The 26,861-nt window shown below is 43.2% G+C and overlaps 1 protein-coding gene, 2 long non-coding RNA genes and 2 other non-coding genes across 13 annotated transcripts in view; 3 read left to right on the forward strand and 2 right to left on the reverse strand.

Moving 5' to 3' along the window:
* The window catches only part of LOC110122373 (major allergen I polypeptide chain 2-like), a 62,408-nt gene extending 52,566 nt beyond the window's left edge, over positions 1 to 9,842 (reverse strand). For 7 of the 9 annotated variants that reach the window (XR_011482139.1, XR_011482138.1, XR_011482140.1 and 4 more), the window contains exons 1-2: positions 9,740 to 9,842; positions 9,051 to 9,235 (exon numbers count right to left, since the gene is read on the reverse strand). Coding sequence is in view for 3 of the 9 variants with exons in the window: in XM_070450980.1 (XP_070307081.1) it covers positions 9,051 to 9,235; positions 9,740 to 9,806 (252 nt within the window). In the remaining 6 variants the exon portion in view is untranslated. Of the gene's footprint in view, positions 1 to 7,622; positions 7,866 to 9,050; positions 9,236 to 9,739 lie in introns of those variants that run through there. The other 2 variants (XM_020872186.2, XM_020872185.2) reach the window with 2 other exon arrangements.
* Positions 1 to 26,861, forward strand: part of LOC139029875 (uncharacterized) — a 123,148-nt gene that overhangs the window by 45,658 nt on the left and 50,629 nt on the right. The window lies entirely within an intron of this gene.
* On the reverse strand, positions 15,301 to 15,407 carry LOC139030124 (U6 spliceosomal RNA). Its single transcript, XR_011482431.1, has one exon. It is a non-coding gene; the product is annotated as a U6 spliceosomal RNA (small nuclear RNA).
* On the forward strand, positions 16,104 to 17,197 carry LOC110123902 (uncharacterized). Its single transcript, XR_002309620.2, has 2 exons — positions 16,104 to 16,172; positions 16,310 to 17,197. It is a non-coding gene; the product is annotated as an uncharacterized lncRNA (long non-coding RNA).
* Positions 24,828 to 24,933, forward strand: LOC139030071 (U6 spliceosomal RNA). Its single transcript, XR_011482390.1, has one exon. It is a non-coding gene; the product is annotated as a U6 spliceosomal RNA (small nuclear RNA).

Below are 26,861 nucleotides of genomic sequence, written 5' to 3' on the forward strand. Positions count from 1 at the left end.
TGCTGGGGCGCTCTTCTCTTCACGTCTTTGGGTCGACATGCCCTCACACCTGAAAGATGGATTTTCCTGCTATTATCTAAATAAAATAGAGCTGTAACACTGCTCTATATCTCTATATCTAAGAGCTATAACACGGTCCATTCGAGACCTGAGCGCTATAACAGTCTGTCCAAGACCCAAGAGCTGTGACATGCCAAGGGGGGCTTTAATGTCAGTCACTCCAAATCTTTGTTGTGATGAGACAAAAACTGAGGAGCATACACTCGCCTGACAATGCTACGTATACAATGGATAACTAATGAGAACTCTACTTAAGGCTCTGTTGTGACCTAAATGTGAAGGGAATAAAAAAATATGGGGAATACATGTAAACAGATACCTGATTCACTTTGCTGTATGGCAGAAACTAACACAGCATTGTAAAGCAACTATACTTCGATAAATAAAAAAGGACACTCTCTCCTGGCACTGCTAAGGATCTCTCTTGAAGCCCAGGAGGCTGGCTAATATCCCACCCAAGCAACCCCATGTGGCTTTGCTGGTACAGTCCAATCTAGGTATTGCCAGAGGATTGCCCTTTTACCTTCCAAGGAGCTCTCTGAGGGTCCTTTGCTTTGGCCCATGTCCCTTAGGTCCCTCCAGCCAGAGCCATCCTTGAGACAAGCAGGGCAGAAAGCAACACAAGCAGCAGCGCTGGCCGCCCAGTGTACTGAGGCCAGCATCCCCGCTGACCTACTCCATGCCCACAGCTGTGGGCTCACACACTGCTCCTTCTGCTCCCTGGGAGTCCTCCTGTCAGTCAGCTCTAGGCAGGAGACAGGACTCCTACCAGTAACATCAGTATCTACTTACAGAGGGTATTTTCACTGTGTCCCATATTATCTCTTACACACTTTTCCTTTTTTTTTTTTTTTTTTTTTTTTTGGTCTCTCTGCTTTTATATGGTATTTCATTTTAGCTAAATTGCATTTACTAATTTTTCTAACAGCTGTACCTAACCTGCTCTTGAATGTAGTATTTGAAAACTTTAAGAAAATCCACTATTAAAGTATTGAAGGAGGAAACAAAACATGTTCCATCTTGAAAGCAGGACTCCATCTTGGGCCAGACTGTGGACTTTGAGCTATATGCCAGTATCTATGAAAATGACATACCAACTGGAAAACCAGACCATTCCCCCACCCCGCCATGGAAAAGCCCCAGGGCTCATACCTAGACTCTACATTGCCTACAAGAATACCCTAATTATCTGTGTAACCAAATAGAATCATAAATTCTACTATGCTTATTGGGGTATGACCACAGGCCTATTGATAATTGTCCACTGTTAACTACCTAGGCTTAAGGCATATGAATCACGGGTTAACTTTGATTGTATCTTTCTTTTCCTTTGTTCAGACTGGTTTCAGAGAATTTGGGGAGGTGGGTTTGAGCACATTCACTCAGTGTATACAAGATTTTGACAAAAACCGATCGGGGTCCTTGGCTAAGAGGAGACTCTGCCTTGGGCCCTCTGGTGTAATAAATTGCACTCCACTATGTGCATTGTCCTTCTGAGTGAGTTTGTTTCCCTGAACATGTGGCTATAACAGTATAAAATTCTCTCTATATTAGGGATAAAGATACAGATATAGAGAGGTATGGATACATATTCTCAGATTGACAATTCTTGCACTCCTTTCCCCTAGTACAGTTTTAGATTTCCATCTTGTACCACATCTGTCCCTCCTGCGGGCATTCCTATAGTGCACGTATGCTGGTGATGAATCCTTTAAGCTTTTGTATATGTGAAAAACTTTCTTTTTCCGTTATTTCTAAAAGATCGTTTCATCAGGTGGAGAATTAGAGATTCACAATATTTTTCCTTTTAATACCTTCAATACTTCACTAAACTGCATTGTTTCCCAAGAGCAGTGTGCTGTCATTCTTATCCTTATTCCTCTGTTCCTCTTACTACTTTGAAGATTTCCTCTTTATCACATTTAAGAAATCTGATTACAATGTGCTAAGTACAGTTTTCTTCATGTTTCTTGTGCTTAAAGTTAACTAAGTGTTGTATATCTACAGGTTCATGATTTTCATCAAATATAGGAAGAGTCTGGTTCCCATTATTAGTGATTAATAACCATTAATTAATGGTTCCTCATTATTCCTTAAGAGATTCCATTAATTATGATATTACCCCTCCCCCAGGTTGTCTCATAGCTCACTGATCTGCTTTTGATCATTTATCTGTTTTTCATTTCATTTCAATTTCATTTTTAGTTTCAGTCATTGTCTACTTCAAACTCACCAACGTTTTCTTTAACAGTGCCTAGTCATTGTTAATTCCAGCCAGTGGAACATATTTTTTAACTACTCCAGTTTAATTTGGGTTTTCTAAATATATCTATGCTTCCAGCTTACATGTCTAAGTGATCCTCTCCTTTCTTAAACATTTAGAATAGTTTTACTAACATTAATATTTTGTCTAACAACTGTATCATGTATATATTTTCTGGGTTTTATATTGATTTCTTTTATATGGATTTCTTCAGTTTATACTGATTCTATTCCTCAATTGCTTATATTGCTATCTTTGTTTTTATATTGATTACTTCTCATAACAGTTCATATTTTTCTGCTGCTTTGCATGGCTCATAGTTAGTTTTTGAATGTCAAATATTCTAAAATTTAAATTTTTAGGTGTTAGATACCTCTGTAGTTCTATAGATATTACTGAGCTTCATTTAATTTATTTGGAAATAAGTTGATACATTTGAAGCTTCTTTTAAGCATTATTAAGATGGCATAATATGGCTGTGGTAAAGAAATCTACCTGCAATGCAGGAGATATGGGTTTGACCCATGGGTCAGGAAGATCCCCTATAGAAAGAAATGGGAAAGACTCCAGTATTCTTGCCTGGAAAATCCCATGGAAAGGAGAGCCTGGCAGGGTGAAATCCATAGGGTCACAAAGCATTAGTGACTAAACAATAACAACAAAATGATACAAAAGCATCCATGTGAAAAGGCAAAATTTATAACCACTGCTAAGATACCTTTCTGGATAAACTACTTGACTTCCCACAAATAACCTCATATTCCTCTAAGGCTGTTAGAAATACAAACCATTTCCAGATCTGTAAATTTCAGAGATTGTTTCCTCTGTTCCTGTCAGATCATTATTTCCTCACTTTGGGCAGTTTTCTTACATACATACACTGGACAGTATATAGTGAAGACTTGATGGGGACTTTTTTGCAGAACCCTGGAGTCCTATTTCTGTGCAACTCTTTCCTCTCCAGTATTCTGCCCTGCAAATGTAACCACACTGGCCACCTGGGACTCCCTACTCTTTCTCATGAACTCAGAGAGATTGCTCTTTTCCCTTCTCGAACTCCTACCTCCCGCTGTGCCATCTGGGTACTCTGTCCAGGTAGTAAAGTGGGATAATCAGAGAGCTCACCTTCATTTCCCCTTTCCCAGAGACCACTCCCCTGTGCTACCTGAAGTTCAATTTTTAAATATCATTCTTTGCTATACTTTGTTGAGTTTTAGTTGTTCCAGGTGGAAGGGTAAATCCATTTCCTGCCCAGAACACAGTAATATTGTTTTTTGTCTTAATATCTTAGGATATTCCATTGACTACAATTTGGGAAAGGCATTGCTTTTAATATAAATGCCACACTGAATGAAGTACACAAAGAACATTATGGAACATGGATTAAAAGAGTGTCTCTGGTAAATTTCCCTGGTAGTACAGTGGTTAAGAAACTACCTGCCAATGCAAGGGACATGTGATGGATCCCTGGTCTGGGAAGATTCCAGACGTCTTGGAGGAACTAAGCCCAGGTGCCACAACTACTAAGCCTGCATGCTACAACTATTGAAGCCTGCATGTTTTAGGGCCCACAAGCCACAATGACGGAGCCCACATGCTGCAACTACTGAAGTCCTTGTGCCTAGAGTCTGTGCTCTGCAACAAGAGAAGCCACCGCAATGAGAAGCCCCTGTAACACAACAAAGAGTAGCCTCTGCCTGCCACATCAGAGAAAGCTCATACACAACAATGAAGACCCACTGCAGCCAAAAATAAAGAAACAAGCAAACAAACAAAGAGTATCTGTGGGACTTGGGGAAGAGGGGATAAAAGATAAGTAATTTCCAAATAGAAAGAAATAGAATATTTCTTTAATACTAAAATTTCATCTATCTAACTTACGTATGATAGTGGTAGAAAAACAATAAACAAGAAAACTTGGTGAATATACAGCACATTAAAAGAGAAACTGAGGGGAAAAGACAGGAAATGCAGAGGACAGGGGGAGGAAGAGATGTGTTGGAATTCAAACAGAATGAGTGAAGACTCAATGAAATAACATTTCATTGAGTGTATGAGGTGCATTTTGCCACACAGTAATGTTTTATTTTTTATGCAGTCAAAATTATCACTCTGGTTTTTTTCATCTTTAGAAAGGCCTTCTTTATGCTGAAGTTAAAACAGATACTCTTATAACTATTTTCTAAGAATTTTATGACATTTTCTATCCCAGTCTTTGTGTAAACCTTTAACTTATCTGCAATTACTACTGAAGGCAGCTGTGAGACACAGAGGCAACATTTTTATTTCCATAAATGTTCAACCAGTTCATTCAGCACCATTTCATCTATGAAGTCGAGCAGATTTCCTGACGGGGAAATTAACTTTATCATAAAATGATTTAGATCTATTTCTGGCATTCCTTTAATAGACCATTTATCTGCCCATGATAAAAGTGCACATGTTTCAGCATCTCCTGGGTTTCCTGCCCCTAATTACTTAACATATTTTTTGCAGCTATTCTTGCTTAGTTTTCCAAATATGATGCAATAAATAGCATATAAATAAACCATATGATTGTAGTCTTTAAGTTCTGATTCTTTCACTCATCATAATATCCTTGAGAATCATCCATGTTGCTGCATGTGCCAATGGTTCTTTCATTTTCATTGCTAAAGTAGAATTCAATTGTAGAAGTGTAACATACTTTGTTTTACCTTCAGTACTTGAAGGGCACATAGGTAGTTTCCCAGTTTTGATAAACTTATCTGAACAAAGCTGTTATAAACATCAGTGGTCAGGTTTTTATATGAATGCAAATTTTCATTTCTTCTGAGTATAAACCTAGAAAAGGGATTTCTAGATCATATGACAACTGTAAGATCAATTTTATAAGAATAAAATACATTTCTAAAAAATCATGGGACTTCTCTGGTGATCTAGTACTTAATACTCCGATTCTGCATGTCACACAGTGAGACCAAAAAATAAATAAATAAATGACACGCAAAGACAAACAAAGACTCTCATATGAAACACTTTTTTAAAAATCCTGTTGTTATTTTATTGGGATTACATTAAACTAACTGCTATTTGTTTGCTCCTTTTGGTCACGTGGCATGCAGGATCTTAGTTTCCCACCAGGCATTGACTATGTGTCCCCGTCTAGTGGAAGCTTGGAGTCTGAAACACTAGACCATCAGGGAAGTCCCAAATTAACTGCTACTCATAAAGAAAAACAACATTACTATTTTGTCAAAAATTTCCTTTGAATAGCTTCTTCATTTATTTAAATTCACAATAATTTTATAACTTAAAAAAACATTAATTAAACAAATATTAAGTGAGTCTCAATTCAGTCCCTTTCAATGTTTTAGTACTGGGGTTGGAGATTTATATTTGAAAGTTATAAATGAAGTTAAAATGAAGGTGGATAATGTCACTAACAGTGACCATATATATATACAGAAAGAAAGACATACAGAGAGAATGGTCCTTGGCATAGGAATCAACCAGAAAGGCCTGAAAAGGATCTTACAGTAAAGCAGGAGAAAAACAAGAAATTATGATGTCATGACAGTCAAACTGAAAGAGTGTGGAGAGACGGAGGAGAAATGAGTTGAGACAAATGAATAATTAAACATTAGAACCATGACAATTAAATGATTACTCCTTATAGATCCACAGGAAAAGGCTTGGCAGATCCATCTAGACTCAATGTTTGGTCATTTTTCTCGATGCTATTTTTAAAAAATCTACTCCTTTTTCATGATTCAATGAACTGTTATTGTTATATTTTAAACTATCTTTGACTTTATCTATGGGTTTTCTCTTCTGTCACAATGACCATGTATTTATTCCTCCACTAAAACTAGACCTTCTATGGAGTCCAATACTTCTATTGTAATCCCTGGTGACAACGATTCTCCTTATAGTTCCTCTTTATTTCAATTTTCTTGGTGGATCTTAAGAATTTAGTGTGGGGGGAGGGTAAACTTTAAGTAAATCCTCACTAGAATAAAGATTTATTTATTCAGGGACTAGACAGTGTTTCAGGAAGGGACATATGTATACTTATGGCTGATTAACATTGCTGTATGGCTGAAACCAACACATATTGTAAAACAATTATTTTCTCATTTAAGAAAAAAAAAGATTTATTTGGATGGATTTGGGAATACTTGACATTTTTTAAATGTCAATCCATCTCATACAAACATATAATTTAGCCCTTAATTCATCCAATTTTATTTGTAGTTTCGAACAAAAGTTGAGATCTCTTTAGTATGACCTGAACACTGAACACTAAGTCTGGTAGAGCATGCAGAACATGGTAGACATAAAACTGAGATGTAGAAATAACAAATGGATGAATTTAAATCCTTAAGTTCAGCCAGGAGGTCAAAGAAGGGCCAGGATTCAAGGTCCTGGCCACTTAACTCCAACTTCCAAGTTCAGCCTTTCGTATGTGATCATATTACACTTTCCTAACCAGAAGGTAGATTTTACCAGTTCTGCCGCTTTTTCCATGGGTCACACTGACTGTAGACTGACATTGTCCTAGAACTTAAGAAAAGGGGATATAACCTAGTCCCTTCCTTGTAGCTTCACAAGCCTCCTATGGTAATGCAACTACCCATTTCACGCCTTTACAAGTAAGCTGGAGGGTTCCAGACACATGCTCAAGTGGCAGTTCACACTTCACAGCATGAGCTGTTTCCGTGGAAAAAACATTCCCACTGGGGTAGCTTCTACTATTCACTCCCTTCCTCCTGGTCTAAGACATCATTGAGGTCCTGGTCCCCTGGCAGGACCAAGAACAGCAGTGGTACTCAGTATCCCTGAAGAAAGGTCAGGATCCTCAGAAGTCATTCACTTAACAAGCAGAAAATGGTGAATGCCACTGGGAGAAGATGGGACCTGTGATGAGCCTGCTCAGGTCAACACCTGAGACACCTGTCAATAACCAGAGGGACATTTAAAGGAATAGACACTCTGCCACTGTGGGAAAGGCCAGAGTGGGAGATAAGTTATCTGTGCCCACAAACAATTTTATCCTGCCAGGTTGGTGAAGTCCAGAGTTACTTATAAGTTATTGGTTTAATCTTGATACAAAATCCCCCTTAGCAGATAACTTAGGAAAGTTATAACAAACTTTCCCAAGTTCCCACAGCTTGCCAGGGACAGGGACTAGTTTTCCCCTTGTCTTATCTGCCTCTGGACCCCATGCCCTCAATGACCATATGTGTCACTTCTTTTCACCATCACGCAAAACCTCCTGCCTCACATCCTCCCCAGAGCACACAGACAGTGGGCACACTGAGCATGATGTAGTTATTTTATTAGAGTCAGCCTGATAGAGACCACACCAGGTGGAACAGATATCTGGATTCCAGCTTCACTTGAGGAGAACAGGGCAGGAAGCTTGAGCACAGACCAGACCAGGCATCCCTGGCTAAGATGAGCTCACTAAAGAGTGCAGACTGGAGATGAATCCTCTAATAACATTCACCAATGTGGATATTCTATAGCCAGTGCAATCCTTACTGAAGATCATGAGAATCTGGAAAGGAGGAGGGACAGTATCTGAGCCCACAGCCAGGCTATCCTGTCTCCCCAGGATCACCTCATACCTCATCCTCAGGGATTCAGCCCCATCCCCAGCAAGAACCTCTGCCCACAGACCCACCACTGGAGAGGGGGCTGCCATCAGGCAGCAGGAGAAGGATGATTCCATAACAGCCCAGGCACAGGTGTCAGGAGGGAAATGGAGCCACCAGCCACACCAGGGAGGAGAGGAGATGAAGGGTCAGAAGGGCACAATTGGGGCTGGTCCTGACAGAGGAGCAAGGTGCTGGAGTCTGGGTTTGGGTCACATATTCTGCATCCAAGCCTCTTCTGCCAGGTGTGCTGGGTGCACGGAATGTGCATGCAGGTATCATAAACTAGCCCTGGTGCCCTGTGTGCTTCTGTTAGTACCCTAGAAACTCTGGTTCTTGGAAAACCTCTCATTTTGAATAATCAACAATTGAGGGAAAGTGTGATAAGACAGACTATTTAAGATCTCCAATACTGTATCAAGAAAAACAACAAAAACAAAAAAGATGGTTCTTCGAGAGATACATTTCTAGCCCAGGTGAGCAGCTGCAGGTACCTAGAAGGTACCTCAGACATCAAAATACCACAGTGGAAATTCTGGCTTGTAGGCACTGAGACCATGTCAGTGGAAATGGGGCTCTGAGCCACAGTGGGAACAAGAGGAAGTGATGTGACCACAGGCCAGAAACCTTACAAAGCCAAGGAGTCCCATGCTGAAAAGAGACTCTAAAGGCAGGGGCTCCTTTTCAGTATTCCTAAAGTAGAACTGACACAACTCCTACAGGTAGGTGAGCTGAATGCTGCATTTCCTGCCAAAGATTAAAATGCTACTCCTTCAATGCTAGTTCCTCTCATGAAGGGAAAAAAATCACATGACAATACATTTGGCATATTGCATTGATATTAGTTCTCTATTCTGTGTGAGTTAATGGACATGATATGGACATATTCTGTAACCAGAGGCTGGAAGTGCAGGTGGACTGCACTTGCATATTACAGGTACTGCTGGTTGGAGCAAAGGTTTATATGCTTCTTTGTTTAGAGCTCTTCTCTGTCACATATCCCATGACTGCATGATATATTACCATGTGGCATATTGCACTATGCTGCATGTGAGTTCTCAGAGTGGGTGTGGGTAAAGGTAAATTACCTTAAATTTCAGATGATTAAACCGGTTCTGATGTCCTCCTTCAATGAAGCAATCCTGGATTTTTCCAAAGGCTGCTTTTTCCTCATCTGTAGCACTGACCGAATCTAAGGTTTCATTTAATGCTGCCCTTGGTAGTACAAAGTTCACAGCGGTCTGCATTTCATAAAAAACAGGGCAGGCTTCCACTGAAGGCAAGACAGAAAAACCATACCAAAGGTTAACCAGAGTAGGAGGTTTTCTTACCACTTGATAGGAACTCACACATCCAGAGCTTCCAGTCTCACCTCCCAAAGAGACCCGCCCTCTCCCAGGACTGCCGACATCCCAGACAGAAACCCTTCCCTATGAGGCACTCCCAGCAGAGGGAGTAGCAAGAGGTGCTTTGCCTGGAGACCCCTCTGCCGTTGACCACTGCCCCAGGCATATCAGCCTGCTTCCCTCTTTCCAATGAACATGAGTATCCACAACAACATCCCAGGGTGTGCACAGTTAATGACCCTTCCAGCTCTACACAACCCACTCCATTCAAAGACTGAAAGCCTCAAGGAGTTTGTGTAGGACTCCTGGGCATTGATCGGCCAGCTGCACTCTGAATCTCCCCCTTGAAGCAGCTTGGACAGGACAGGGAAGGATACAGTGAGACAACATGGGGCAAGGATCACGAGGGTCATCTGGACCCTCCTTCCTACCCTCACACGTCTCAAAGGTCAGCTCTCTGGTCACCAGCAAGGCCAGCACAAGCAGTGCTCCCTTCATCGTGGCAGTGGCTGGAGTGATCTGCTCAGGGCAGGGTTTCTGTCACTTTATAAACAGCTAGCTCCCTGAGCTCAGCCCATGGTGCTCCCTAGAGTTCCACAGGCCTGTGGCCAGGCACCTGGCACAGGTGGCTCCCTGGCTTCATGAGGTGTTTACTGTGGAAGCCCTTCCTACTCTGAGAGCAGAGCTCCTGGAGAACATGTGGGTATATCTTTGCCAAAGACCAAGTGGAGCTGACATTTCTAAGTAACTCCATTTGGGGCCAGATGCTCTGTTTTCTGGGCCCCAACCATCATCTGTTTTCTGGGTCATCCTTCCCCCACACTATCCTGGCTCTGAGGGCAGCACTCTCCCAAACTGAGCAGATAGATTCACAGGAAGGCCAAGGACAGGTCTACACCACTATCAGGTAGAAGAAAGGTCATCCAGAATCCTTCCTTTTTCCCCAAGTTTATGTCATGGAGATAAGAATTGAGCACTGGACCTTACTGCAACCCCCAAATATCTTAATGACTGCAGTCTCTAGATGGGGCCCTGAGGACTGGTGGACATCAGTCTTGGACTTCAAATCATCCTAGCAAGGAACACACAGGACTTGAGGCCACGTGGGTTTTCTCAGGAGGCTATAATGCTGTACTTTCAATCATGCCATCAGAGCTCCTCAGGCCCATATGGGAGCAAGTTCCTAGACAGATACTGACTCCCATGGGCTCCAGCCTTGCCCTGTCTGCTAGTTTCATCCTCCTCCATCAGTGAACCAGCCTTAAGAGGGGCTTGCACTGCACAGTCTCTCCAGAAACATCAGTGAGCAGCTGTGGGGTTGTGGGTTTTGTCTCCTGCTTCACAGACTCAAAGGTCCACAGCCCTACAGTCCACTGTGGATGGGAGTTCTAAGGCCTAGGATGCTGGGTCTGCCAGAGATGGCACATCATGTGGGAAAATTCACTCAAGAGCCAAACTCAACCTTCCACACTAGGAAAGCAGTTTATTGGCACAAACAAAAAAGATGGGCCTTAAATTCAAAAGAGAAAGCCTAAGAAGATTCCACTGGTCAAACTGGAAACAATTCGACACAAAAAAATGAATAACAGAGTACTAGATGATAAGATAACCCAAAGTATAAACTAATCCATGTGAGTCCATATTGGTATAAATAAATGGTCAAATAAATACAGACTTCCTTAGTGGTCTAATGGTTAAGAATCTACCTTCCAATAGAGTGGACATGGATTGTTCAGGGAAATAAGATCCCACATGACCTGGGGCAAATAAAACCCTCAAACACCAACTAGAGAGAACATTCTCTGCAAAGAGAAGGTCTGTGAACCACAACATAGAGCCAACACGGCAAAAGAAAACCCAGCAAACTCAAACAAAAATAATATGAGAGAAGCGACAACCATTCCTTACAGAAATATCCCAAATAACACATGTAGATTATCCCCTCCAGGAGGGGGAGTTTACTGCCCTGACCCCGTGAGCTTCCCTGATACCTCAGTTGGTAAAGAATCCACCTGCAATGCAGGAGACCCTAGTTCGATTCCTGGGTTGGGAAGATCCGCTGGAGAAGGGATAGGCTACCCACTCCAGTATTCTTGGGCTTCCCTTGTGGCTCAGCTGGTAAAGAATCCGCCTGCAATGCGGGAGACCTAGGTTCAATCCCTGAGTTGGGAAGATTCCCCTGGAGAAGGGAAAGACTACCCACTCCAGTATTCTGACCTGGAGAATTCCATGGACTGTATAGTCCAAGGGATTCCAAAGAGTCGGACACGACTGAGCAACTTTCACTTTCACTTTCATTCTGAGTCTGGGCTAGACTTAGTAACTCGTTGCCAAAGAAAAGAGGGGAAGAAGAAAACAATGCAGAAAACCTGGCAAACACAACATGATCAAGTACTTATGACTGACGTTGTTGTTCAGTTGCTCAGTCGTGTCTGACTCTTTGTGACACCATGGACTGCAGTGTGCCAGGCTTCTCTGTCCTTCACCATATCCCAAAACTTGTTCAAACTCATGTCCATTCAGTCAGTGACATACCCACTAGTAAGACACACTGTCGTCACTTGTTTCCTGATGTAAGGGCGCTTCAACTCTGTGGTGTCTTCCTCAAAATACAAAGCCTGAGGCTCACTCGACATTATGAGAATAGCAGCAGACAAACTCAGCCTGGGGGCCTTTGACCATCCCTGGCCAGTCCTCTTCAAGACTGTCAAAGCCACGGCAGACCAGGAGAGAATGAGTAATTCACAGAGCAGAGGACACTGAGGACACAGGACAATGAATGCAGTGAGTGTAGATGGTGGATTGGATCCTGGAACACAAGAGACATTACTGGACAATCTGGTGAAATCCAAATAAAGTGTGAGGTTAAGTTAGTAGTAATGTTCAAATTACTACTAAAGGCAAAGGAGAAAGAAAGATATAAGCATCTGAATGCAGAGTTCCAAAGAATAACAAGGAGAGATAAGAAAGCCTTCCTCAGTGACCAATGCAAAGAAATAGAGGAAAACAATAGAACAGGAAAGACTAGAGATCTCTTAAAGAAAATTAGAGATACCAAGGGAACATTTCATGCAAAGATGGGCACAATAAAGGACAGAAATGATATAGACCTAACAGAAGCAGAAGATATTAAGAAGAGGTGGCAAGAATACACAGAAGAACTATACAAAAAAGATCTTCACAACCCAAATAACCATGATGGTGTGATCACTGGACTAGAGCCAGACATCTGAATGCAAAATCAACTGGGCCTTAGGAAGCATCACTATGAACAAAGCTAGTAGAGATGATGGAATTCCAGTTGAGCAACTGAACTGAACTGAACTGAATGTTCAAATGTTGTTTTTCAGTGTTGACAAATATTTGCAACTATTCTATACATCTAAAATTATTCCAAATTAAAATTTTGTATAAAAAACTTGACATAGATCAATGAGGTACTGTGTGGCAATCCAGAAGTGTGGGATGGGGTTGGGGGCATTCAAGAGAGAGAGGACACATGTATACCAATGGTTAAGTCATGTTGTTCTATCTCAGAAGTTAACACAATATTGTAAACTAATTCTATTCCAACTAAAAATATACTAAAAGAAAAACAACCCACATAAGGAAAGGGCTACATCTCCTGCATTCCACCAATGACCTTGCCCAGCTCTTCTCCCTGATGTCACCAAATGTCCCCGCGATTTGGGGACATTTCAGAGGAACCAGTGGCACCCTTGGAAGTGCACTGGTACTCAGCACTCCAAGCCCTGGCTCCTCTCCTCACAGAGCTGCAGAGGGCATTGCGGGCAGCATCTTCAGAAGAACAGGAGACATGGGATCCATGGGAAGCGGTCCCACCACTTAGAGGTCCTGCTCCCACAGACAAAGAGCCAGCATGTATAGCCTGGGCAATGTGGTGTTCACCTTACTCCCCAGGAACCTCTGAGGCACATCTGAAGCCACCTGAGGCCTCATGGGGTGACCTTCAGAGAGGTGGCCCCCAGGCAGCAGGAGCCACGGCGAGGAGCAGCTCCACTAGGCCAGTTCTCTCTACAGCTCAGTACTTGGTGCCTCTTTGCCAAGAGCAGTTACCGGATATGAATCCTATTTGGCACAGAGTTCTATGATCACGCCTTGGGTTCCAACTCAGGTCTGGCCTTCAGCAAACCTTAATATGCCACAGGTGACTCAGAGAAAGGCCAGCCAGGTTCCTCTAGCAAAATCTCTTTGCTTCTGAATTATCCAATATTTTAAACCTTTACCTTATTCAGTTAATTCCAGGCAATATTCATAAGGACATATATAGCAAATAGAAGTTAAAATATTCTTGTTTATCAACTCCAGGGAAATGGAATATTCCTGCCATTATTCTAACAAACATTGTGTAACATCTACCGAATGCTGGGCCCTCTCCTAGTCCTTGGATGCAGCAGCACACAGCACAGCTCTCGCCCTCCTGCAGCTCTTCATCACCTAAGAGGGAGTGAAAGACGGTGACCCCATGGGAAGAAGTGCTCTGGGTGAAGATGAAGGAAGGGGAGAAGACAGAGGGCCATGGGGGGAGGATGGAAGCAGCATGGTTTGAAATAAGGGCTCAAGATATGGGGAAATCTGTGTCCTGTGATACTTGAAGACTCCTGAGGATGAGGGAATGAATCATGCAGCCACTGGAGGAGGACACCACACAGAGAGGCCCTGCAGCATAAGCAAACTCGATCTAGTCCAAAAGCAGACAGGAGGCACTGAGGGAGGAGAGAAAGGCAGGGATAAGTCCACAGAGGCAGCAGCAGTGCGGGGCTGGTTGTGCAACTGGCCCAGAGGTTGCGGTTAGAAAGGGCTTGGCTTTTCCTCTGGAGAGGTGATGTTGGGAACAGAACAGAGACACTCAAGAGTAGAAAGATACTGCAGAAAATGGATGGACATAGAGATTGTCATACTGAGTGAAGTAAGTCAGACAGAGAAGCGGAAATACCTCATGACATCTGTTATAAAGGGAATAGGAAAAAACATGATACAAAGGAGTTAATTTACAAAACAGAAACAAACTCACAGACTTAAGAGAATGAAACTTTCCTTGCCTGGGTTGGATAGGGGCAAGGATAGTCAGGCAGTTTCAGATGGACAGATGCACACTGTTAAATTTAAAACAGATTATCAGCAAGGACCAACTGTATAGCACAAGAAACTCTACTCAATGTTATGTGGCAGCCTAGGTGGGAGGGGAATTTTGGAAAGAATGGATGCATGTATATATGTGTGTGTATATATATATATATTTACGGCTAAGTGCCTTTGTTGTTGACCTGAAACTATCATAACATTGTTAATTGGTTATACTCCAATACAAAAGAAAAAAATTAAAAGGAAAAAGAAAGAGGGACTTCCCTGGTGGTCCAGGGGTTAAGAATCCACCTTGCAACACAAGGGACATGGGTTCAATCCCTGGTCAGGAAACTAAGATCCCACATGCAGCAGAGCAACACAGCCTGCAGGTCATAACTACTGAGCCCACGCTCCACAACTAGAGAATCCATGCACCACAACAAAAGACCTCACATGATGAAAGATCTTATGTGACACAACTAAGACTCAACACAGCCAAATAATAAACAAATAAATATTTTTTTAATATTTTATTAGTTGGAGGCCAATTACTTTACAATATTGTAGTGGTTTTTGTCATACATTGACATGAATCAGCCATGGATATACATGTATTCCCCATCCCGATCCCCCTTCCCACCTCCCTCTCCACCCGATCTCTCTGGGTCTTCCCAGTGCACCAGGCCCGAGCACTAGTCTCATGCACCCAACCTGGGCTGGTGATCTGTTTCACCCTAGATAATATACATGTTTCAACGCTGTTCTCTTGAAACATCCCACCCTCGCCTTCTCCCACAGAGCCCAAAAGTCTGTTCTATACATCTGTGTCTCTTTTTCTGTTTTGCATATAGGGTTATCATTACCATCTTTCTAACTTCCATATATATGTGTTAGTATACTGTAAAAAAATATGGAACGCTTCACGAATTTGCGTGTCATCCTTGCGCAGGGGCCATGCTAATCTTCTCTGTATCGTTCCAATTTTAGTACATGTGCTGCCGAAGCGAGCACAATAAACAAATAAATATTTTAAAAAGAGATTGCAGAAAATATTTCTGTAGAATGAGGTGCTATCAAAGTCACCAGTTGGCAGTTCTTGATCAAGAAAAAAACAGAAATTTATGGGCCAGCAACAGATGACATTTCAGGGCTCCAGACAGGGATTGCTGGAAGTGGCCCAACAAAGGCCATTGACCAAGATCAAGGACACAATGATAACAGCAGGGCAGGAGCCACCAGAGACACTGACCAGGGGCTCAGGGCTTGTGTTTTGCCCTGCCTGGAACTTATTCCCTGTGAGACTATTCACTAAGCACTGAGCTTCCTGAAGACCCATTAAGTCCACACCAGCCGGTCTTCAAGGTCACAGTTGTTCTGACAGCCTGTCACAGGCCAGCATTCAGGAGGCCTGATCTGGGAGCACTTTTGCCCTTTTTGGTCAACCTGGGGATTTTCAGTTGTTAAGCTTCCTGAGTCAGCTGCCCCTCCCTCAGAGACCTCCAAGGGGAGGAGGCTGAGCCAGTGCCCTCTGTGGACTCAAGGACTAGCATCTTGCCAACACACACAGCTCCTCCTGTGCAGTCCTGGGCAACATCACACTGTGGCCTGGCAGAATCCCCTGAAAAAAGGAAGCATCTGACAGGCCCCCTGAGGGTGAGGACAAGCAGAGGTATAAAAGGGCTCCAGGTGAGTAGGGAGCATCTGCCACCGGCACCATGACTCGGGCTGGAGCTCTCCTGCTGCTCTGAGCTGCCTTGCTTCTCATCACGGGCGGAAGTGAGTGGCTGGGACCTGGGCTCCCGAAGTTTTCCGGCACCTTCCCAGGGCAGCACTGAGCATGTCGGGAGAGGGAAGGGAACGGTGTGTTCTAATGAGTATCTTTCAGGGAGTTTCCCCTTATCTTTCTGTTTCAGAGTGTGATGACATCTGTCAGGCCTTGAGGGATAGCATCAACCTGTCCATATTGGGAAGCCATGACACTTATATCGAACAAGTTGAAAAGTATAACAAAACCTCTGATGTACTGGAGACTGCCGATACCCTGAAGAGCTGTGCTGATAAGAGTTTGACAGCCAAGGATAAGCAGGATGCTCTCAGTGCTCTGGTGGGTCAGGCTATCTGTGAATGTGGCTGTGGGGTCTGTGTGGGGGTGAGGGTGTCAGGGGCCTGCTCAGGGCACTGGGAAGTGGGGGGATCATATCCTCTCCACCCTGGCCCTTCCCCAGGAACCTGGGTGCAAAAAGATCCTCATGAACGAGGAGGTAGAGAGGATGTGGCCAACACCCACAGTGTGAGAAAGGATCCTGCAGGAAAACTTAGTCCAGCCCTGGGGCTCTTGAGCTGGCCCTGACTGCTCAGCTCTGCCTGGTCACAGTCCTGGGACCCTCCAGGCCCTCCTGACTCTGTGGTGCCACCTGCTTGGGAGTTAGGCCTTCAGCACTGGTCTCCCTGACTCCAGCCTCTCCAACACATGAACCTGAATCTGCTGCAATCCATTAGCATTGAGTCCTTCCCTCCTCCAAACATCAGTTGTTTCCCTTACTGCCTGAAACCCTTCTCTATCCCACCTAAACCTCGCATTTCTCCTTGTTCCCTGGACCCCAATGGGACATTTATGCCCCACATGCCCTAAGAGGAAGCTGCTTCCAAAAGTTGCCCTCCTGTCCTCCCCAGGCCTGGGATGCCCAGAGTTGAGGGTCAGGGTCAATCCTCTAGAAATAGACAGCAGCCCCAGCTCACCACAAAGAGAGAAATCCCATGGTCTGTAATAAAGACCCAGTACAGTTAAAAAAAAAAAAAAAGAGTATCAACAACCATCAAAATTAGGATCTTTAAAAAATCAAAACAGTTGAGAAACCTGTATCACTTTTCAAGAAAAGAAATAAGACACAAATTACCATAATAAAGTAAAGAGAGATGTTTTTATTGGTTCCACATACATATAAGGAGAAAATATTATGAACAAATTATGCCAATTAATTTGATGGCTTAGATGAAATGGACAACTTTATTAAAGATAAAAATTATAAAAAGTGACTCAATGCAAAAGGAAAGATAAATTTTAACTAAACTATCACAAATAAAAAGTTCTAGGCCCATAGATTTATAGTGGTGAATGTCATAAAACATTAAAGAAATAAAAACAATCCTCTATAAATGCTTTAAAAAATGAATGACAAACAAACCTTCCTAACTCATCTGTTTAGGCCAATATTATCCTCATCATATTTTCAGGAAAATGATATTACAAGAAAAGTAGAAACTCATACCCTTTGTAAAAATATAATCAAAAAATTAACACAACATTAGGAATTCAAATCCAGCAACATATAAAAGAAGTGGCACATAAAGACAGGGTATTATTTATCCAGGGAATACATGATTCATTTAGCATTCAAAGTCAATCAAGGTAATCCACCATATTAACAGAATAAGGGAAAAGGGTCTTATGATCATCTCAATTGAAGCTGAAAATATGTTTGACATAGTCAAAACATTCATAATAAAACATATCCATAAACTAAGATAAAAAGAAAGTTCTTCAACATTATAAGTTGCACCTAAAAAATCACCTACAACTGACAATAATGCAGGGGACACAGGTGGGATCCCTGGTCCAGGAGGACTCCACATGCCATGGACAACTAAGCTCATATGCCACAGCTACTGATCCCAAACTCCAGAGCCCACAAGCCACAACTAATGAGCCCTTGCACTACAACTACGGAAGCCCACACACCCTACAATTGACATAAAAATTAATGGTGAAATATTGAGTGCCTTCCCCCTAAAATTGAGACAAAAGCTAAGATGCCCACTTTCATGAATTTTTCTGGAACTGGCAGCACTGACCAATGAAGCAAAAGAATAAAAAAGAAACACACACTGAAAAGGTGGAGGTAAAAGTATACAAAAAACATCAAAACATGCAGAAAAGAAACTGATGGGCAGATGAATGGATAAGGAACTTGTGGTACATATACAAAATGGAATATTACTCAGCTATAAAAAGGAACACATTTGAATCAGTTCTAATGAGACAGATAAACCTGAAGCCTATTATACAGAGTGAAGTAAGTCAGAAAGAGAAAGACAAATACTGTATATTAATTCATATATATGGAATTTAGAAAGATGGTACCAACAATCCTACATGCAGGGCAGCAAAGGAGACACAAACACAAAGAACAGACTTTTGGACCCAGTGGGAGAAGGGGAGAGAACAGCATTGAAATATACACATTACCATATGTAAAACAGATGACCACTGCGAGTCTGATGCATGAAGCAAGGCACACAAAGCTGGTGCTCCGGGACAACCTAGAGAGATAGGATGGGGAGGGGGGAGGGAAAGGGGTTCAAGATTGGGGGGACACATGTATACCTATGGCTGATTCATGTTGATGTATGGCAAAAAAAATTACACTATTATAAAGTAATTATCCTCCAGTTAAAATAAATATATTAATTAAAAAATCAACATCATTAAGGCTTTCAGTACAACAGTAATAAAAGAAAACTTCCTCAATCTAATAAAAGGCATCAAAAATAACAAGGAAGACTTCAGCTAACATGGCATTTAATGAACAAAGACCAAATTTTTCCCCCAAGATTAAAAATAAGCAAAGATACTAATGCATATATATGGAATTTAGAAAGATAGTAACGATAACCCTATATGCAAGACAGAAAAAGAGACACAGATGTATAGAATAGTCTTTTGGACTCTGTGGGAGAAGGCGAGGGTGGGATGATTTAAGAGAATAGCATTGAAACATGTATATTATCATATGTGAAACAGATAGCCAGTCCAGGTTCAAAGCATGAGACAGGGTGCTCGGGGCTGGTGCACTGGGATGACCCAGAGGGATGATATAGGGAGGGAGGTGGCAGGGGGAGGGGGGTTCAGGATGGGGAACACATGTACACCCGTGGCAGACTCATGTCAATGTATGGCAAAACCACTACAATATTGTAAAGTAATTAGCCTCCAAGTAAAATAAATAAATTTATATTTAAAAAAAGAATAAGCAAAGAGGCCTATTTTTCTATTTCTGTTCAACATTGGACTGGAAACTCTCACAACTGAAAAACAGCAAGAAAAAATGAAAACAAAGGACAGTTGGAAGGGAAGAAATCAAACTCTCTTCATTCACAGAAACTAATAAATATACAGAGCAAATTATAACAAATTAGGAGAAAATCCTAAAGAATCTACAAAAACATCATTATCCATATAAGTGATTTGAACATATTGCAAAATACAAGCTAAGTGTACAAGCAAATACAAAAAATCAAAATACAAGCAAAAAAAATTAAGCATATTTGGAGAACAAGATGGTGGAGGAGTAGGTGGACGTGGAGTACATCTCTCTTCACAGATACATCAGGAATACACCTTCAGACACAGAAGTGCTTGCAGATGCACCAGCTGAGAGCACAGGAGTACCTGAACCACAGGAAAAGAATACACAGAACCACACAAAACTTGGTAGGACGAAGGAACTAGAGGGAAAATTTCTTTGGGAGATACATACGAGCTTGGGTGAGCAGCCACAGGTAGCTAGAAGCCTCCTCAGGAGCCTCAGGCACCAAAACACCACAAGGGAAATTCTGGCTTGTAGGCACTGAGACCATGTCAGTGGAAATGGAGCTCTGAGCTCTGAGCCAGAGCAATGGCATCAAAGTGTGATAAAAAGGAGATGATGTGAGCACAGGTCTTAAGGGAGTCCCTTCCTGAGAAGAGATTCTAAAAACAGGGGCTTTTTTCCATATTCCTTAAATAGAACTGATGTGACTCCTAGAGGTGTGGGAGCTAGGAAATGCTGCCTTTCCTGCCAAAGATTAAAATTCTACTCCTCCAATGCTAGCTCCTCTCACTAAAAAAACAATCACATAGGTCAACACACTTGGCCTACTGCACTAATGCCAGTCCCCTATTGTGTGCAAGCTGATTGGCATGATATGGGCAGACTGTGCTTGAAAATTACAGGTGCTGTAGGCTGGAGCAAAGGTTTATGTGCTTCTTTGTTTATAGCTCTTGTCTGTCACATATCCCATGACTGCATAATCTATTCCCATGTGGCATACTGCACTATGCATGTGAGTGGGCAAGGCAGAGTGAGGGTCAGGGAAGTAATAATTACCAAGAATTTCAGAACCAAAAACTTGAAAATAAGTCCTGCCTCACTGTAGCAATCCTGGATTATTCCTATGGCAGCTTTTACTGAATCAGTAGCACTGATCATATCCAGGAATAGGCCCAACAGTGTCCTGTTTCCAAAGAACATTGTGCTAAATAAACACTCCATAAAACACAGGGCAGGCTTCCACTGAAGGCAGAGACAGAAAACACCTTGTCAAAAGAATCACCAGGTTAGAAGCTTCTGTTTCCCACCACTTGATAGAAACTCACACATCCAAAGCTTCCAGACTCACCTCCCACAGAGTCCCGCCCTCTCCCAGGACTGCTTACAGAAATCCTTCCCTATGAGGCACTCCCAGTAGGGAGAGTAGCAAGGGTGAGGCCCAGAGACCCCTCTACCCTTGACTACCATCCCCAGGCATATCAGCCTGCTTCCTCCCTTCCAAAGAGCACACTACACCCAACAAACTATCCCTCAAGGTGTGCACAGCTAATGACCCTTCCGGTGGGTCATACCACCCACTCCATTCAAAGACTGAAAGCCTCAGGAGTTTCTACAGGACTCCTGGGCACTGATCTGCCACCTGCCCTCTGAATCTGCCCCTCAAAGCGGCTTGGACAGGACTGGGAAGGATGCAGTGAGACAGCATGGGGCAAGGATCAGGAGGGCCAATTGGACCCTCCTTCCTACCCTCATGCATCTTGAAGGTGAGCTCTCTAGTTACCATCAAGGCCAGCACAAGCAGTGCTCCCTTCATGGAGGCAGCAGATTGAGTGCTCTGCTCAGGGCAGCGTTTCTGCTACTTCATAAACCACTAGCTCCCTGGCCCCAGCCCACATCCCCTCCCAGGAGCTCCACAGACCTGTCTGTAACCATGCACCTGGCACAGGTAGTTCTCTCAGCCCTTTGTGTGTTTACTGTGGGAAGCCCTTCCTACTCTGAGAGCAGAGCTCCTGGAGAACTTGTGGCAGTATCTTTTCCAAAGACCAAGTGGAGTTGACACTTCTAAGTGACTCCATTTGGAGCCAAGTGCTCTGTTGTCCCAGCCACAACAATCACCTGTTTCCCTGGTCATCCTTCCCCCAACCTATCCTGGCTCCAAGGTCAGCACTCTCCCAGACTGAGCAGATGGAATCACAGATGGAATCACAGGTCTACACCACTACCAGGAAGAAAAAAGTCATCCAGAATCCTTCCTTTTCCCCAAAGTTTAAGTCCTGGAGATAAGAATGCAGTGCTGGGCATTCCTGTAGCCCCCAAATATCTTAACATCTGCAGTCTCCAGACTGGGCCCCAGGCACTAGTGGACAGCAGCCTTGGACTCCAAATAATTCCAACCTAGGAACTCTCAGGACTTGAGGCCATGTGGATTTTCTCAGGTGCTGCTAATTCTGTAACATCGGATCACACCACCAGCTTTTCTCAAACCCTTAAGGGGGCAAGTTCCTGGTACATTCTTGATGCCCAGTGTCTCCAGTCTTGGTATTTTTCTTGGTTGTCCAACCCTCTTCCATAAGTGAACCTAGTCTCAAGAAGTCTGTCCAGGAACTCAGAGAGAAGCTGTGAGGTTGTGGAGTTGGTCTGTGTCAGAGACTCTGAGGTCCACAGCCCTAGAGGACACCGGAGACAGGAGGTCCAAGGCCCAGAGGGCTGGGTCCACCAGAGGTGCCACTCTGTGTGTGAAAACTCTCTCAAGAGACAAAGTCAACCTTCCACACAGGAAAACAGTGTGTTGGCACAAACAAGATAAGATGGACCTTGAAAACTCTAGGAGGAAGTTTAAGAAAGCTCCCAATTGCCAAAATTGGAAACAGTTTGAAGACAAAATAAACAACAGAGAATTAGATGATAACCCAAAGTATAAAGTAATATGTATGAGTCCACACTCATATAAATAAATGACTAAATAAACAAATGTGGGAGAAGAAACAACCATTCTTTAAAGAAACATCCTGAATAACACAGATAGATCATCTCTGCAAGGAGGGGGAATTATTGCCATGATCACCTGATTGTGGGCTAGCCTTAGTAACTTATTTCCAAAGAGGAGAGGAGGGGAAGGGGAAAACAGTACAGAAACTGGACAAACACAACATAATCAACTAATCAAAGTTGATATTCCCAATGGTAAGACCCTCTGCTGTCACGTGTACCCTGAGGTGACTCACCTCTGTAGTGTTTTCCTCAAGACCAAAAGTCTGAAGCCCAGTCTACCGTATGAAAACAACAGCAGCCATATTCAGCTGGGAGGGCCTTCCGCCAGCCCTGGCCAGTGCTCCTCAGGACTGCCAAGGCCATAACAGAGCAGGAGGGAATGAGCAACTCCACAGAGCAGAGGACACGGGGGGCGCATGACAGTGAATGCAGCGTGTATAGGTTGTGGATTAGATCCTGGAACCCAAAGTGACATTAACAGACAACCTGGTTAAGACCAAATATAGTGTGAGGTTTAGTTATCAGTAATCACCTAATAATGTTTCTCAGTTTTGAGAAATATTTGTAACTGTTCAATAAATCAAAACTTATCCCGAATTAATTAAAACTTTATTTTATAAGCAGCTTGCATAAGAAAAGGGCTACATGTGCTGCATTCCTCCATTCAACCTAACCAGCTCTTCACCCTGATGTCACTAAATGTCCCCACGGGCCAGGGACATCTCAGAGGATCCTGTGGCACACTTGGAAGGGCACTGGGCTGGATCCATAGCAGCCACCTGTGTTACTCGGCACTCCAAACCCTGGCTCCTCTCCTCACAGCACTGCGGAGGGCATTGGGGGCAGTGTCTTCTGAAGGACAGGAGGCACGGGATACACGGGCAAGGGTCCCACCACACGGAAGTCCTACCGCCATAGACAAAGAGCCAGCATGTGCAGCCTGGGCCTTGTGGTGTTCACCTGCCTGGCCAGGAAACTCTGAGACACATCTGCAGCCACCTGAGCCCCTCAGGGGGTGAACTTCAGAGAGGTGGCCCCCAGGTAGCAGGAGCCATGATGAGAAGAGGCTCCATGGTGTTCAGCTGACACTGCAGCTCAGCACTTGGTGCCTCTTTGCCAAAAGCAGTTATTGGATGTAACTCTCTATGACTGTAAAGTCATAGAGAGATGGAAGCAAGCTTTCGGTGCCAAGACAGAAATAACAGGACGGGGCCAAGCCCAAAAGGAAAGGCAGAATCTAACAATAGCAGAAATCATTAATGCAATGAAGAGCTCATGGATAAATGCACTGCTTTAGTGTTACCATCGTAACCAGGAAGTTTCTTCGCAATTTCTTCTTACAAAATAATGTATAATACTGACTACTATTCCGAAGGTATAATACATTTATAATCATCCTTAAGCTGGCCATGCTCATGGAATCAGAACACAGGATACCCAGCTGGGGTTTCAAACACAGGCTTCTGAAGGGGTCCACCTGGAATGGGAAAACGTTCTTTTATGTGCCCCAAGGGGGCAACCCCAGAAAGCTACAGAACTCAGAAGATCCTGAGGAGCACTCAAAAGACAAAAGAGTTGACAGAAACACAGCTTACACTCTGAAAGAAAGCATAGAAAACACACACATGGATTTATCATGTCCATTCCCAGATTACTGAGGTAACTGCAAACTCACTACTTTGGATAGACAAATATGCCCCACTTGTAAAGTCTGCAAAACTTCACACAGCCCCCTGTATCTGGGCCGCCGGGGCACAGAAACTAGCATGGTCAACACAACACAGTCAGGTGAAGAGGCCCTGCTGATGATAGCAGGACAAGGGCAATCCCAGATAGCAGGACATCACCACTGCCTCCACCACAAAGGCAGCTCTGAGCAGACACACAGGTCTGGCCCAGATTCAGAAGCATCTTCCACACTCAATCCATGAGGAAACAGCCCATCCTACGTTCTTCCAGGAGAGGCACAGAAGGAATAATAATAAATCAGATAAATACCAAAATGATTTTGGTCTACCTGTTCAAGGGAAAATATTACAGCAAAGCCCTAAAAGATTTCTGAGGAAGCCCAGAACTAAGAGCAACCCTGATGAGGCTTCACTGGTGGTCCAGTCATGAAGACTCCATCTTCCAATGCAGGAGACACTGGTTGGATATCTGGCTGGGAAACTAAGATGCCACATGTCATAATGTAACTAAAACTCATGTGCCACAACTAAAGAGAAGACTGAGCGCTGCAACAAAAGATCCCACATGCTGCCACTACAAAGATCCTCTGTGCCACAACTAAGCCCCAGTGGAACTGAGCATAAATAAATAAATAGATTTAAAGAAGAGGGAGATGGTGATGGTGCTTGCTTCAGCAGCACATATACTAAAACTGCAACAACACAGAGAGGATAGCATGGCCCCTGCACAAGAATAACATCCAAATTTGTGAAGCATTCAATATTTTCTCATGTGTATAACAGACAATTAGCAAGAAGCTGCTATGTAGCACAGACAGCCCAGCCTAGCTCTCTGTGACAATCTAGAGGGTTGGAGTTCAGGAGGAGAGGTTCAAGAGGGAGAAGATATATATGTATGTTTATGTGTATATATATATACGTAATTATGACTGATTCACATTGATGTACAGCAGAGACCACTGCAACACTGTAAATCAATTATCTTCCAATAGAAAGAAACAAAATTAAATTTTAAAAAAAGAAGAGTTACAGAGATCCTGCCAATGGCCAGGGAGGACAAGTCAAGGCAGGATTTAAGCTGATCATCAAATCCAGGGAGACTTTGCACTATGGTATAATATGGTGCCCAGCTGTGTGGTTGCAATAAAGGCTTACAAAACATTCTATTCCTAAACTGTCTGATTGCTTTGAAGTGGAAAATAAAATGTGAAAAATAAATTCTCCTCTCCCTCGCAACATGCCGTGAAAAAGACAGTAATGGAATTTAAAACTATGACCCCATATGGAAAAAGGGAATAATATGGGGTTATCACCAGATGATGAAATAGAACACATTTTCAGAGAAGAGAAAGCACAGAAATACATAGTTACTATGGGCAGAGAAAGCCATATCTAGCAAATAAAGCAGAGCACATTTTTCCCACATAATTCCAAAGAGCTCTGGGCTACAGAGACACTGGGCACTGCAGTGGGTAAGTGTAAGTAGAGCTGCAGATCTGAAAAGAGATAACTGATGTGAAATTTCTACATGAAATCACTGAAATCTAACCCTCTGCCCCACCTCTTTCATTTACAGAACACCTACATTCAGATAAACATCCTCCAAGAAGGAAGCTGGAGAGCCAGCGTGATGTAATGGTTAAGATCAGGGACCCTAGAGCTACACTTCATGGTTCCAAATTGTTTGCATTCAAAACAAGCATTTCCAACAGGACCGCTATAAGCTAGAACATAACAGAAAACCATCTTCAAATTTCTAAAGCAAATTTAGAATTTCATCCCTAGGAAGGTATCAATCCAAGTATGTAAGAACCAATTACAAGGTGGTCCTAAGATGGTAGAGGAATAGGACGGGGAGACCAATTTCTCCCCCACAAATTCATCAAAAGAACATTTGAATGCCGAGCAAATTCCACAGAACAACTTCTGAATGCTGGCAGAGGACATCAGGCACCCAGAAAGGCAGCCCATTGTCTTCGAAAGGAGGTAGGACAAAATATAAAAGATAAAAAGAGAGACAAAAGAGGTAGGGATAGAGATCCATCCTGGGAAGGGAGTCTTTAAAAAAAAAAAAATGAGAGAGAGAGAAGTTTCCAAACACCAGGAAACACTCTCTCTGGCGGGTCTGCGGCAAGCCTTGGAATCTCAGAGGGCAAAGTAATCGGGAAGAAAAATAAATAAATAATTAAAACCCACAGATTAGGTGCCTAACAGCAACTCCCAGTGGAGCAGCAGCCCAGATGCTCGAATGCCCCACTCAGCAAGCGGAGGAGGGACAGGGAGGAGCGGGCTGCATTGCTTAGGGTAAGGACTGGGCCTGAATGCCCTGAGGGCAATCTGAGAGAACTAGCTTGAGATGGCAATCCAGACTGTGGGATAGCTATCTGCGAAAAGCCCTAACCTAAGACACCACCAGGCACGCTCACAGAACAAAGAACTGAGCAGAGCTAGCCAGCTGCAGACTGGCCCATCCCCCGCTGGAGACAAGCAGTTGAGTGCAGCCAGAGCCAGAATGGGGCAATTGCAGCCCCAGAGAGGCATCCGATACCAAATTGCAAGCAGACTTGCCGCTAACCAAGACTTCTTGGGATCCTGGACAGTCGACATCCGCCGGGAGGGTCACAGCCAGAGACCAGCTCCCCAGAAGAAACACAAGGCACATTTGAGAAGGCGTGCCCATTGTACACTAAGAAAGC

This window comes from Odocoileus virginianus, chromosome 20 (genome assembly GCF_023699985.2).
Source record: "Odocoileus virginianus isolate 20LAN1187 ecotype Illinois chromosome 20, Ovbor_1.2, whole genome shotgun sequence".
Taxonomy (NCBI): domain Eukaryota; kingdom Metazoa; phylum Chordata; class Mammalia; order Artiodactyla; family Cervidae; genus Odocoileus; species Odocoileus virginianus.